This window comes from Suricata suricatta, chromosome 17 (assembly GCF_006229205.1).
Source record: "Suricata suricatta isolate VVHF042 chromosome 17, meerkat_22Aug2017_6uvM2_HiC, whole genome shotgun sequence".
Classification (NCBI taxonomy): domain Eukaryota; kingdom Metazoa; phylum Chordata; class Mammalia; order Carnivora; family Herpestidae; genus Suricata; species Suricata suricatta.
The window spans coordinates 3,327,673-3,341,334 of NC_043716.1; the positions used below are offsets into that span (position 1 = coordinate 3,327,673).

The 13,662-nt window shown below is 59.3% G+C and overlaps 1 protein-coding gene across 1 annotated transcript in view; it reads left to right on the top strand.

Moving 5' to 3' along the window:
- The window catches only part of NTN1 (netrin 1), a 59,385-nt gene that overhangs the window by 7,757 nt on the left and 37,966 nt on the right, over nt 1-13,662 (top strand). Inside the window, exons 3-4 of the mRNA XM_029928817.1 lie at nt 4,569-4,718; nt 7,214-7,267. Coding sequence (XP_029784677.1) covers nt 4,569-4,718; nt 7,214-7,267 — 204 coding nt within the window. The remainder of the gene's footprint in view (nt 1-4,568; nt 4,719-7,213; nt 7,268-13,662) is intronic.

The window sequence follows — 13,662 nt, forward strand, 5'->3', positions numbered from 1 at the left end:
AGCCCTGGCCAGCTTTCACATTTCTCTTCTCGGTGGCCAGTTTTCCTCACCTTGTTTTGGGAAGTGGAGAAAAAGCAGGTTCTTGGACACCCCTTAGTGCCTGACATTTGGGCCCTCCCAGGGCCACCTCTGGGTGCGGGGCTTCCCACCAGGCTTCCCCCGTGAGACCCGGCACGTAAAAGAGATGTGGGAGCCATTCGGATCTGAACCTGATTTTCTTTAATGATGCGGCCCTCTCTGTTGTCATGTGCTAGACGATGAGGTCCTCCCCTCCTTCCTCTCCCTCCGCACCTCTCCTCCTCCGCTCTTCTCCACCTCCCCCCTCTCCCTTCCTTCTCCTCTCCCTCCTTCCTCTCCTTCCCTCTTCCTTCCTCCCCTCCTCTTTCCTGCTCCTTCTCCTTCCTTCTTCAGCCTTTCCCTCCTTCCCCTCCCCCTTCTCCTCCCCCTTGTCTCTCTCCCCCCTCCTCTCTTCTCAACGCCCCTCCCTCCTCCTCCTCGCTCTTCCCTTGACGGTGGGGGTGCCGGCTGGGTCCTTAGAGCTGTAGAGACCAGGCATTACACTGTTAAGTTGGAAGTGACTTTAGTGGCTGTGCAGACCTCCATCCTTACAGAGGAACACCCCCTGCGGTCCAGAGGGGGCGAGGCACTAACCCAGAGTCACACAGCGGCACTGGCAGGAACAGGCTGGGACCCGGGCCTCCTGAGGCTCCTGTGAAGCTACCTGTATGCCGGAGCTGGCTGGCCCTGACTGGGGGCCTTGGGCAGGGACAGCCTGGGCTCCCCTCTGCCCTGGAAGGCACTCTGGCCCGCCGAGGGAGGGCGTGAGAACCCTAATCCTCCCGCCTTCTCAGGGCCCTGGGCTTCTGCCTGCTCTCACCTTCCTCTTTACGGGAAAACCCTCGGGTACATTGTTTCCAATGACCAGGTGCTGCCTGGCCCACGCCGACAGGGTGACCTGCCGTGGAGGGGATTGACCTCCTCGAAAACGTGGCTGAATTCCAGGGAACTGGGAGTCACCAGATGGGCTCCCGGTGGCGGAGCACGTCCTGCCCCAGGCCCCGTGCTCGGAAGATTGAGGGAAGCTCTGTCCTCGTGAAGGGAGAGACTCCACTCTCTTCACTTCTGCATGCCCCACATTGCCCCCAGCCCCGCAACCCTGCTCAGCCCTGCCCCTCGCTGCCCTGCCTGAGGTCGTGCCCCCCGGGAGCCAGGGTGCAGGAGTTTGTAGGAGGCTGTGTGTGTCTGGGCGAGTTTTCGGGTCGAGGGGATACAGCAAGATCCCTTTGGCGTTTTCTCCCTCAGGGCCAGGGCCCGGGGCCTCCTTGGTGACTGGTGGGCTCAGACTCCCTCCCTTGGGCATTTGCTAGCAGATCACCTTGTCCCTGGCTGCAGAGGAAGCCACTGTGGGGCACTGTCACCTGTCACTTCTCCCCACACCTTGAAGCTCACCCTTCTTTGCACAGAGGATAGGACTTGGGCTTTGTCTGTGGGTTTTGGCGGAGGGTCCATTCTTCGGCGCTGACATGCTTAGAATTGAGAAGGAGCTCCAGGCCACCTGTTAGGATCGCCCTTGGCCGCCTGTAACAGCCATCCCGCCGGGGCTTGGGTTCAACAGGTAAGCAGGGCTTTCTCCTTGGAGAACAGGAACTCCGGAGGCACCGAGACCCTCCCGGGTCAGGCCCCGTCTGCCTCCCTTCCGTGGCTTTCCCGGCCGGCGCGTGGCCCCCTCCTCTGTGGTCGTGCCGAATCCAGAGGCTGGCGTGAGGAACCAAGGGACAGCGTGAGTGTGTAGAGGCGTCAGGTGCCTGGGTGGCGGCGCTGAGCTGCAGAAACGCTCGCGTCTGGGGCTGGGCCCACCCCCTCTAGAAGTGACCTGAGTAAGCCTTCTGAGGCCCCCACCTTTTGGGACCTCGATGGCTTCTCGACCTGGAACAGCAATTTTCAGGGAGGCACAGGCAGCCCGGTGAAGAGCCCAGTGGCTCCAGGTCTTTGCAGAATCTGGGCAGAAAGATCTAATCCAGAGACAGGCTCGCCCCATGGGGGGGGGGGTGGAGACACAGCGGCCCTGCCCTCGCTGAGGATGGCCTGCGGCCCGGGCCGCTGTCAGCTGGCCCCAGGGTCCCCCCACCCCCCGCCGGTGGCGGCACGCCAGCCCAGGCCACTGACAGATCATCAACAGCAAGGGGCCACGGTGAGGACAGTGCAGCCTTCACCCCAATTCTGCTCTGGACAGCTCCCTTCGGTGCCTGAGCAACCTTTGGTGACCTTCCAGCCAAGGGCTGGGATCTAGAAGTTACTGGCACACAGCTGTGTTCCGTCAGCATGGAGGGGAGGAGGTCTTGGCAGGAATCAGCGTTACCAGCGGGCTTTCCAGGCAGGCCACGGGAGGTCAGCTGGCATGAGCCTCGGAGGTCCACACCCGCCTGGTGCCCATGCCCCCGTCAGCCTTGGGACGGCGGCAGCCTGTGCTGGGGCCCTCAGCGTCCCCAGGGTTGTCTGAGACATGCGGCCCCAGCCCGGTCCGCCTTCCCACCACCGGAGGGGACCGAAGGGCCCAGAGGGAGGTCAGAGGTTTGCTCCAGCACCTCCTCCTCACAGCACGGGCCCCAGCTTGGGTCAGCCTGAGTCTCTCCTCACTAAGGAAGAGGAGAGAAAGACCAGACCCACGAGCGATGAACGTGAACGTAGGGCAGATTTAAGACCAGCTCCTGATGGAGATTCACCGCTGTGTCAGGGGAGAGATTGGGACAGTTCCATTTTGCTTCTGGGGATCCTGCAATAGGAGAAACCCACCGACAGCCCCCTCCCCCTTGGGCTGCCCCTGTGACTCCTGGGACCTCCTGTCCCTGGGCCGGTGTCCCCTGCCCTCCTCTGACCTGACGGGGTGCCCACAGCCAGGACCGCAGACTCCTGCCGTGCCCTCCAGCCATGCTGGCTGGCTGCTCTGCTCGCCCTTATTTCTTGGATGTCCACCTTCTCCCCCATTCAGGCAGAAATGCCAGCTTCCTGCAGACAGCTCCCCTCCCCCACCGCCTCCACACCCACATCCAGGCTTCTGCAGGTGGGCAGAGGAAGGGGAGGCTGCCCAGCTGCCTGTACCCGGAACGCACCCCTAGATTCCGGGGCACAGGATTCTGCCGGGAGCTCAGGTGTCCCGTCCCTGCTGACATACCCTCTCTTGCCCCAGCGACCTGGTAACGGTGGGGGTTCTGGCTGCTCCTGGAATGAAACCCCACGGGCTGGGGTGGTGTAGACCAGACTTTGTCACAGTTCTGGAGACTGAGAAGTGCAAGGTCAGCGTGCCCTGGGTCCAGTGTCCGGTGAAGGGCGGCCTCCCGGTGCGGCTGGCGGCCCTCTTGTGCAGAGAGCTCTTCCTCTTCCTCTGCAGAAGGGCCCTGACGCTGTCCTGGGGGTCCCCGTCCGCGACGTCACCTAAACCTGATACCACCTGAAGGCCCCACCCCTAACCCATCGCATGGGGGTTAGGGCTTTGACGTGAATTTGGGGGGGACACAAGCTTTCGGTCCCTAGCAGGGGGGACGTCCTCCCAAAGTCCTCTGGCTACTCTGTCCCCGGGTCTGCTCCTTTGACACAGGGAGGGACCCCCGCTTTCTAGCCTGTTCCAGACCAGGAGGAGGGGTGTGGGACCTGCTCAGGCAGGATCTCCAGCTCCCAGTGAGGCCGCTCCCTTTCTGCACAGCCCTGGGAGGCTTCTTCCGCTCTCTAGTCTCTGCACATCCAGTCGGGGTGTTTACCCAGGGGATCCCTGTGTGCCTTCCTGATGCGACAGCTTAAGGGTTGTGCCCCCCCAGAAGCCTGAGCCTTGGGCCACTTGGCTGCGGATCAGGGCAGGCCCAGCAGCCGGGGGGTCCCACCTCAGACCTGGCCAGCCCCACGGCTGTGTCGGGCCCCCAACCCCATCCCTCCTGCCCGGAGAGTAGGAAGGGGCGCCTGGGGGCCGGGACGGCTGAGGACGGAGGAGCGAGGGGGCACAGACTCACCCCTTGAAGACTCTGAACTCCTCCACCAGTAATCAGCCTCTGGGATTGGCCTTCCCCAAAACACCCCTGAGTGTGGGTTGGCCTTCCTCCTGGGGCTCTGGAGGGGCTCCCCTGCTCTGCTTCCCTGCTGCCAAAAGAGCCTTTCAAGATGGTCCATTTTGAGGGGCATCTGGGGGGCTCAGTCAGTTGAGCGTCTGACTTCGGCTCAGGTCATGAATGATCTCACGGTTCATGGGTTCGCGCCCTGCCTCTGGCTCTGTGCTGACAGCTCAGAGGCTGGAACCTGCTTTGGATTCTGCGTCTCCCTCTCTCTCTGCCCCTCCCCTGCTTTCACTCTGTCTTTCAAAAAAATGAGTAAAACATTAAAAAAAACCCAAAGATGGTCCATCTTGATTTTCATTCCCCATTTCCAGGCAGGCAGGTGGCGGGTTCCCGGAGCTTCTGGAATACATGTGTGGATTTGACCTGCTCTTCCTCCGTCCTCCGGGGTGGGATTCACAGGGGAGACCCGAGGGAGGGGCTGGCCACTGCCCGACCTCTGACCCTCCTGTCCTGTGTCCTCCGCAGCCTGTGATTGCCACCCCGTGGGTGCTGCCGGCAAGACCTGCAACCAGACCACCGGCCAGTGCCCCTGCAAGGACGGCGTGACGGGCATCACCTGCAACCGCTGCGCCAAGGGCTACCAGCAGAGCCGCTCGCCCATCGCCCCCTGCATAAGTACGTGCCCGCCCCTTCCCCCTCAGCCTTGCCTGCTGACGTCCAGTGGGCTGAGCACCGATTGGTGTGGGGTCTCTGTGTTCGCTGCCCCGCACTCAGTGGGACTCTGTGCCAGACCCCCGCCCCCCCAAACCTGTGGGGTGCCAGCAGAAGCCGCTGGGGGGAGCTCAGCAGAGCCAGGCTGCTGTTCCACGTCCTGTCAAAGACTGAGTCTCCCGCTCCCAGAGAGAAGCAAGCCCCTTTCCTCCACCCAGGGCCCCGTTGCCATATTCTGCCTTGACCCTGGACCTGGTGGCTTTGTCCCGGGGGTCACCATCATGACTGCTGCGGGAATTCCATTTTCCCCGGCCGGTTCCCGTGCACGCATGGAGGACAGCACCCCTTAGCGTCTTGGGGGCCCCTCAGACCAGCTGTGAGTCCCTCGGTTGCTGGAACGGGGAGGGGCGTGAGCAAGGTGGCAGGGGTCCATCAGCGGCGGCCCGGGCTCAGAAGGGGCTTGCCGGTCACAGCTGGAGGTCAGAACCAGGTGTCGTGCCGGAGACTCCGCCTGGACTGGGTGTCCGGCCCAGCCGGGAGCTGGCCCCAGTCGGCCCTGGCCTTCTCGATTCCTTGTGCAAAGCCGACCTAACCCAGAAGGGAGAGCAGAAAATCACGGATCCCAGCTAAGCAGGCAGACCTGAGGCATGACATCTGCTTCTCCAGAGTGGGGGTGAGCGCACCCTGGCCCTGGGGATCTGCCCCATCACCGAATTTAGTGTGGCTCAATGTTTCCTTTTAATAATTAAAAAAAAATAATAAGTTTTATTTATTTTTGAGAGAGAGAAAGAGGGTGAGCGCAAGAGAAGGGCAGAGAGAGGAGACACAGAATCCAAAGCAGGCTCCAGGCTCTGAGCTGTCAGCACAGAGCCTGACGCGGGGCTCGAACCCATGAACCATGAGATCACGACCTGAGCCGAAGCCAGAAGCCAGATGCTTAACTGACTGAGCCCCCCACGCGCCCCTAATAATTTTTGAATGCTTGATGCCGAAGCCAAAAGACTAATGTTTTATGAAGTGCAGAATGCTAGGCGATGAAAAGTGAGGTGTCCCTCAAGTTCTGTGGGGCCACGGCTGCGCCCACTGGTTTAGCTGCTTGTCTGTGCCCGCTTGGAGCTGCGCCAACGGAGTAGCCACTGCGGAGACGGTGCAACCTGCGGAGCCCGAATGTGTCCACGAGGCTGGCCCTTTGTAGGAGAGCCCGCTGACCGGGGTGTTCCCAGGGGCCTGGTAACAGCGGGTCACCCGGGTCCCGGCCTCGGGAAGTTGAGCTCAGTGCCCGTCCGGGGTAGGAATGGTTTTCACGGCCACGTCTAGTTGTCAGAGTCTTAGAATTTGCAACCCCCCCTTCTCTTCCTTCTCTCCGAAAAGCTGCAAAGTGAACCTGTTTAGAAAGCTGGAGGGAGCCCAGCACTGCTGTTGGGGGTGGGGGTCGAGCTCAGGAATGGCTGCAAGCACCACTTCAAAGTCCTTGACCTGGCGCTGATGTTCCATGGTCCTGAGACAGAAGGAGACAGAAACCTCGGGGAGCGGGAACCCGCTGTGCCTCCTCTCCCTTCCCCTGCTAAGGGCGGGCTGCTGCCAGGCCCAGACGTTCCCACCAATCGTGTGAGACCTGACAGTCCACTCTGGCCAGGATTTCTGTGTGTTCCGCTGTGGCCACGGGCTGGCCATGGGCACCCAGACAGCGTTCCCTGGGGGCTGGTGCCTGGCTTGTCCCAGGTCTGGGAGCCGGGCCCTCTGCACATGGCCCAGGACTGGCCGGAGGCGCTGGGGCTGGGCAGCCCCATTGCTGGACGTCCGTGGGCCATCCGATGATCCCTCCGGGAACTTTCTGCTGGGACCGTGTGGCTCACGAGGGTCAAGAGAAAACCCCCCCCCCCCCGAGAGCAGGATCGGACTCCGAATCGAGGACTGGCTCCTCTGCCCGTCCCTTCTCAAGGTGACTCTCGGGCAGGTCCCCCATCTCCACCTACCAGGTTTCAGTCCTCAGCTGGTCCAGAGTCTGGAGCCTGAGGGCGGTCTTGGTCCCAACAGTTAGATGGTGGCCAGAGTCTGGGAGAATCGTGGAGACCTCTGTGACCCTCCTGTTCACCAGGGGAGGTGGTGTGCCCCCTGGCTGAGCCTCCTCCACTTTCTGGGGCACAGGGCGGAGTCAGGAGCTAGTGGGAAAGAATTGGCATTTGGGGTCCACAGGGAGTGACCCCGGAAAGTGCATGGGTCTCTCGGGCCCTTGGGTCTTCCATGGGTCTTCTCTGTTCTGGCCACGGAGAAAATGCCTTAGCTTGTGAGGTGGGCCGCGGGGAGCCCTGGCCAGGGCAGCCCTCCTCTTCTGGGGCTGAGGAGTGGGGGAGGGAGGGGGGCCCGGGGAGGAGCTTGTGCTGTGCTCATCTTTTCCTAAGGTCAAAAATAGCATCTTCTCACCCGGTTTTCTCTTCCTCCCATCCGGAACCCCACAGAGATCCCCGTGGCACCTCCGACCACCGCAGCCAGCAGCGTGGAGGAGCCGGAAGGTAGGCGTGCCCCGCGACGCGGTGGGGAGGGGCGGGGGGACGCCAGAGCCCTGCTGGGTCTGAGTGGTACCCGGGACCAGACTGAGGAGCACGGAGCCACAGGGCGTTTCTCTGTGATGTTCCCTCCGAGATTAAAGCGGGGGGCTTCCGGGTGCCTGCGAGCTAGTTTCTGGTCCAGCTGGGGCTGCGGGGAAGGAAGGAGGTGGGGTGGGGGGCATGAAGAAGGCCTCTTGAGCTCCGAGGTCCACACACAGGGCTGGGGGGCAGGGACTCGGCAGGAAGATCACACCCTCACGTCCCTCCCCGGCCTGAAATCAGGTGTTCTGTCCCCTGCGAAGCTCCGCCCTGAACCACAGCCGGTTCCACACCGAGTGAGAGGGGGCGTGTCCAGTAGGAGGTTTGTGCTCGTTTGCCGCTTGGACATCACGGGCCAGACTGTGATTTATAATCTTTAGTAAAGAAGCCGGTACGTTGTGTTACTGTGTCGTAAAGCTGGGGCTTTGAAAAATACTTGGGTAGGTCTGTTTCAGTAGGGTTCGTTTCCTCCGGAGTCCTGGGTGTTTTGTGTTGCAGTTAGAAATACTGCTGTGAGGGGCGCCTGGGTGGCTCAGTCAGTTGAACATCTGACTTTGGCTCAGGCCACAATCTCGTGGTCCGTGAGTTCGAGCCCCGCGTCAGGCTCTGTGCTGACAGCTCAGAGCCTGCAGCCTGCTTCGGTCGGATTCTGTGTGTGTCTCTCTCTCTTTCTGTTCCTCCCTTGCTTGCATTCTGTCTGTCTGTCTGTCTCTCTCTCTCTCTCTCTCTTAAAAAGTAAATAAACATTGAAAATTTAAAAAAAAGAAGGCAATCTTGCCGTGAGGAGAGGTCCCCGGGAGTCACCAGTCCCTGTGCGGAAAGGGAATACAGAGCCTGTGCTCTGGGCGCTCAGCCTGGCTGGAAGAGAAGTCAGGTGGGGAGCAGGCCAGGCCAGCTGTGAGGTCAACAGCCCTCAAATAGGAAAGGACAGAGGAACATTCTAGAAAGTGCCTGCGGCCACAACCCATGAAAAACCAGAGATATCTCGGTCTTGGGCTGCCGGATAGTCTTCAGTGTCCTTTGGTTGAGCTGCAGGGGACTCTTCCAGGAGAAACAGTAATGGGAAAGCGTTTTCCATAAACACATAATGTGAGGCGTCTGGGGGACTGGGTTAATCGTCTGACTTCAGCTCAGATCATGATCTTGTGGTTTGCAAGTTCGAGCCCTGCATCAGACTCTGCGCTGACAGTGCAGAACCTGCTTTGGATTCTCTCTCTCTGCCCCCACCTGCTTTGCATGCTGTCTCTCTCTCTCAAAAATAAATAAACTTAAAAAAAACATGCAACCATCTCTGCTCCGCAGGTCAAAGATTCCTGAGCGACCACATAGACACACTTGTCGCTTCCGCCTTTGATAAATCTGCCTTTCGTGGTATTTCCTTTCTTCTCTCTGCACCTTTAAAACCATGATTTAAATGGAAGCAGGCATTAAATGCTCTTGCAAAGCGTCTTCCTCGCGGCGGGGTTAAGTGGGCAGGTGTGACGCCCGCCGCTTGGGCCAGACCCTTTCTGACCTTGTCCCCGGTCCCTGGGATCTCTGGTGCTTCCTGCAGAGCCGGGGCCCTTCCCAGGCCTTGAGCGCTGGACCCCAGAGCCGACGGCCGCACAAACCCCGCCGGCCTTTTCCGCGGGCAGGAGGCCAGGGGCCTGCTGGGAAGCGGGCCTGGGAGCTCATACCTCCAAGCCTGTCGGTTCTTGCCGTGTTTGAATAGGGAAGGCCTCTGTGCCAGCCTGCCCGGGAGAAGCTTGTTCACTTTTGCCTGCGTAATGGGGGAGAATTCATAAACGGAGAGTTTGTCCCGAACGCTGATGGACATAACCTCGCCCTGAACCCATCCCCCCTTGAAGGGCCAGCTCCCTTGGGGAATGCTGGCCACCTGCTCACTAAGCTGGCCGGGACCCTCTCCTGGGGCCAGGAGGTGAGGGACGCCTTGCCCGTGGGGGGTCTGGGGACCCGGAGCTCACGGGGGGCACAGGGTAGGAAGGGGATACAGACTACCTGCTTCAAACCCACCTACGCACCGTCCTAGAGACCTCCATCCCGGGGCGAAAGGAGGGCCGCCTGCCTTCCCTCCCCTCCATCACCTCCACCTCCAAGGTGATTTGTTGATCTGCTTGTTTGGTTCTGTGATTTGGAGCCTGGAGATCGGAGGTTGATTCTCCACTGTGAGGCCTTGGAGGGCACTCAGACTTCTCCTGTCTGCCTCCCTTGAAGAACAATGGGGAGGTGGGACCAGTGGGGCCCTCCCTGCCCTGCTCTGGGGAGCAGTGAACCTTCTGGCTGTCTTCGTGCCTCTGGTGACAGCCCTCTTCCCCAGTCCCTGGCAGAGCCTGGTGTGGGCAGAGATGCCGGGGTACAGGGCTGACAGTGGCCGGGGCAGGCCTGGGGTGTCACGTTTGCCACTTCTCTGTGGCCGGTTTCACCCTTTCGGGGGCCCGCACCCTGCCTCCTGCTCTGCCTTTGGGAGGCGCCAGGTCCGGGCAGCCAGTCCCCCAGGGGAGCCCGGAGAGACGTCCCATCCGTGGATCCCAGTGGCTGGAGGAAAGGCTCCGCCCCCGGGTGCTCCCAGGTGTGGGTGACCTTAGACGTGTCTCTTCTGGATGAGCCTGGATTTTTCTCCTTTGGGGCTTTTGTTTTCCAAGATAAGGAATAATAGGTTGGGTGAGTGTGGAAACAACCTGGTGATACTTGATTGCGGGATTGGCTCGGCATCAGGGGCGGGATAGGGGGTGACGGAGCGCTGACTGAGTCAGGAGCCTAAGACCCCTGTTGTGCCGGATTGGTTTTCTGAGACAGTAGTCCCCCGCCCCCAATGTTGTCCACACAGGACACGTTTCCAGACCCCCCAGGGATGCTTGACCCCACGGACGGTCCGGAACCCTGTGGGTACTGTTTTCCCCCTGCATGCATACCCATGTTAGAGTCTTAAGTAACCAGGCGGGCACAGGAAGAGACAAGCCATGGGAACTCTGGGAAATGCGGCAGCTACAGAAGAGCGTGTCCTACAGTAGGTGAACGGACTCTGTCTCTCAGTGTCTCACCCTTCGTCTTGTGAGGATGGGGGGGTGGTAAAATGCCCCTAGACGGGACGAAGCGGGTGGACATGCAGGCGATAGGACACAGCGTGAGGCCACTCCTGACCTGAGGACATCAGAGGGGGCATTGCCCTGGGTGACCATGGGCAACCAAAACTGTGGCTTAGGGGCCTTGCTGTAATAATAGCTGTGGGGGCTGAATGAGGGGCACCCGGGGATGGGGCTCTGATGCAGTGGCGAGCTGTCATACGCTCAGGAAAAACCCGCTAGGATGGCATGGAAAAGTCCCACACCACAGTGTAGGGGGAGTCGAGCCGAGCTAGGGTCGCTCAATGGCTCAGCGGTGTGGGCTGTCAGCCTGCGGACGGGGTGCAGGGTCTCCTTGCTGGGGTGCAGGGGAGGACTCTTGGAAGACCTCGGGAGGGAATGGGCGGCATGGCCTGAGACAGGCAGGGGATGCGCTCGCCACACAGCCTTCCCGGCAGCTGCTGTTGGAGCCTGAACCTAGCAGGGAGTTGAAAACTGGAAGTCAGTTAAAGGCCAAGTGCTTGGCTTCATGGTGGCCGAGAGGTGGAGACAGCCCAGATGTCCGTCGCTGCAGAAATGGCTCAACCCAGGGGGGCTTATCCCTGCACCGGCCAGTGTTCCGTCAGAAAAGGGGCCAAAGTACCCATACGCCGCCACTTGGACAAACCGTGAATACGGTGCAGACTGGACGGTGCGGGAGACACGCGGCCACACAGTGTGCAATTCCCTGTACGCAAAATGCCCAGAATGAGCACAGCCAGACACGGATAGCAGATTAGTGGTTCCCAGGGACTGAGAGCGGGGAGGAGCAGGAAGTGATGTCTGACCGACACCGGCTTTCCCTTTGGGGTGATGGGAAGGTTCTGGGACTAGACAGAGGTGATGGGTGACACCACGGATGTGCTCAATGCCACTGAATTGCCCCAATTTAAAAATGGGTGACGCGGTAAAATTTCATGTTATGTGTATTTTACCACAATTAAAAAAGAGTCAGATGTTTAAAGATCAGAGTCAAGAGTGAAATGAAGCTGGTTGGTTTGGGGTGAGCCGAGCGGAGGTGGGACCATGGGAACAGGGCTCTGGGACCCGTGGGGCAGGGGGGGCCGTGCTTGCTTGCCGGTCCCCTTGCTCACTGGGCGAATTCGGAGGCCAGGGGGTGTCTTCCAGCACCTCCAAGCAGGCGTAGCTCAGCCAACACGGGGTTGATGGCAGATGTCAACGTGTCACTTTCCAGATGTGCGGCGGTGACCACAGTCCCTCCTCTGTGTTACGTAGAAAAGGTCCGGCCATACTGTGTGCATCACCTTTCTCCCTTTGGAGCCACCAGGGAAGGATGCGTTTCCTGGGCCTTCAGTATTCCCGGAGTAGAAGAAAGGGACCCTCGGGTCCACTGGGGGTGGAGGGGCGGCTCCTGGAGGGCTGGGACCGTGGAGCCTGTGGGCAGCCCGCCTCGCCTGCAAGAAGAGGCTCTGCTGATCGGCTGAGGGCCTGGTTTTCAAAGCCGGTGTGAAACAGCATATTGGTCAGTCCCGAATCAGCTGTGCAGGTGCATTTGCCATCAGATCAGGATCGTCCCCAGAAGAGGTTGGACCAGACACAGGAGGAAGGAGGAGTCGACCTTGGCTCCAGAGTCAGGGGAAGGAGATGGCCTTTACATAATGCCTCCTCAGTGCCGGGCACTCTGCTCCATTCTTGACCGTTAATCAGCCCTTCCACCCAGATGAGGTGCGGGTGCTGTGATTAGCCCCCCCGGTAACCGGGAGAGACTGAGTCACAGAGAGGGTAAGCGGTACGGGCGGCTGCAGCTACGTTCCGGCCAAGGCCTCCTGGCCTCCGAGTCTGCCAGTGGCCTTGGCCTCTGTGTCATTCTGTGTCCGGTGGTTATGCTGGCTGGTCAGCTTGGGGTGATTTTCAATTGTGTATTCCTGACGGTGTGGTAGCATTCTGCCAAGAGAGGGGACAAGCCGGTGCAGCAGCCAGGACCGAAAACCGAGGCGGAGGCGGAGGGGCGGCCAGTGACAAGCTTCTGTCCTTTGCAGGTGCCGGTTACAGGGGCTCCTGGGGGCGGCGGGGTGTGGACGGTCCGCATGTGGGGCTGGCGTGCCCGAGGCCACAGGTTCGGGTGGGCAGGACCATGCAGAACTCGGTCCGTTTTGGTCCTAAGGTGGCCCCGAGTGAGACAGGCTAGATGGGTCAGCTTAGAGGAGAGAGCGGCTTAGATGGGGGAGCAGGTGCGTCTGTCTGTCTGTCTGTCTGTCTGTCTCTCTCTCTCTCTCTCTCTCTCTCTCTCTCTCACACACACACACACACACACACACACACACACACACACAGTATGGCATTTGCATTATAAAAACACGCCTGCAGTGAACCAGCCGAAAATTGTTACAACTGGTTGGAGGAGGGAGGGAGGTCGTTACAAAATTTACATTCAAAGGGCAGTAACTTTTCTGAAGTACCAGCAAGAACTGCATACAAACCACCCAGTGAGTGAACACATCCAGGGGATGTCTGGCCGGTAGTGTTACTGGGGGGTACACAGCATTTGTGTAGTGCAAACAGAATCCCAATTAGAATGGTAAGCAAAATATCAAATACACAGAAATAAATGTAGCATTAAAAGTACAGAATGCATTTTAAAATTTAAAAACTTTTTTTTACTGTTTGTTTATTTTTGAGAGAGAGACAGAGACAGAGACTGAGCATGAGCGGGGGAGGGGCACAGAGTGAGGGAGACCCAGAATCCAAAGCAGCTCCAGGCTCCGAGCTGTCAGCACAGAGCCTGACGCGAGGCTCGAACTCACGAACCATGAGATCATGACCTGAGCCAAAGCCAGATGCTTAACTGACTGAGCCACCCAGGCATCCTCAGAATGTATATTTTTAAAGAGGGTAAAACTTTTCCAAGGGACACTGTGGAAGACCTGGGGGGGGGGGGAAAGGAAGGTCTTACTGGATGGGGGAGACTGAACACTGTAAAATGTCAATTGTCCCCTAAATAAGTTTAACGTGATTCTAGCCAACATCCTAATGGGATAAGACATGGTTCTTCAGTTCAGCGAGGGGAGTAACCGCGTACTAATAGTCAAGGAGGTTTTGAAAAAATGTGTGATGAAGGATGACTCGCCCTCCCAGGTTTTTACAGTATTGTGACCAGGATATTTAAATCAGTGTGACAGATGAATCACGAGGGCTGAGTAGAAAGTCCAGAAATGTAAACATAAGAACTTAGTAGGTGGTAAGGCTGTGATTCTTTTC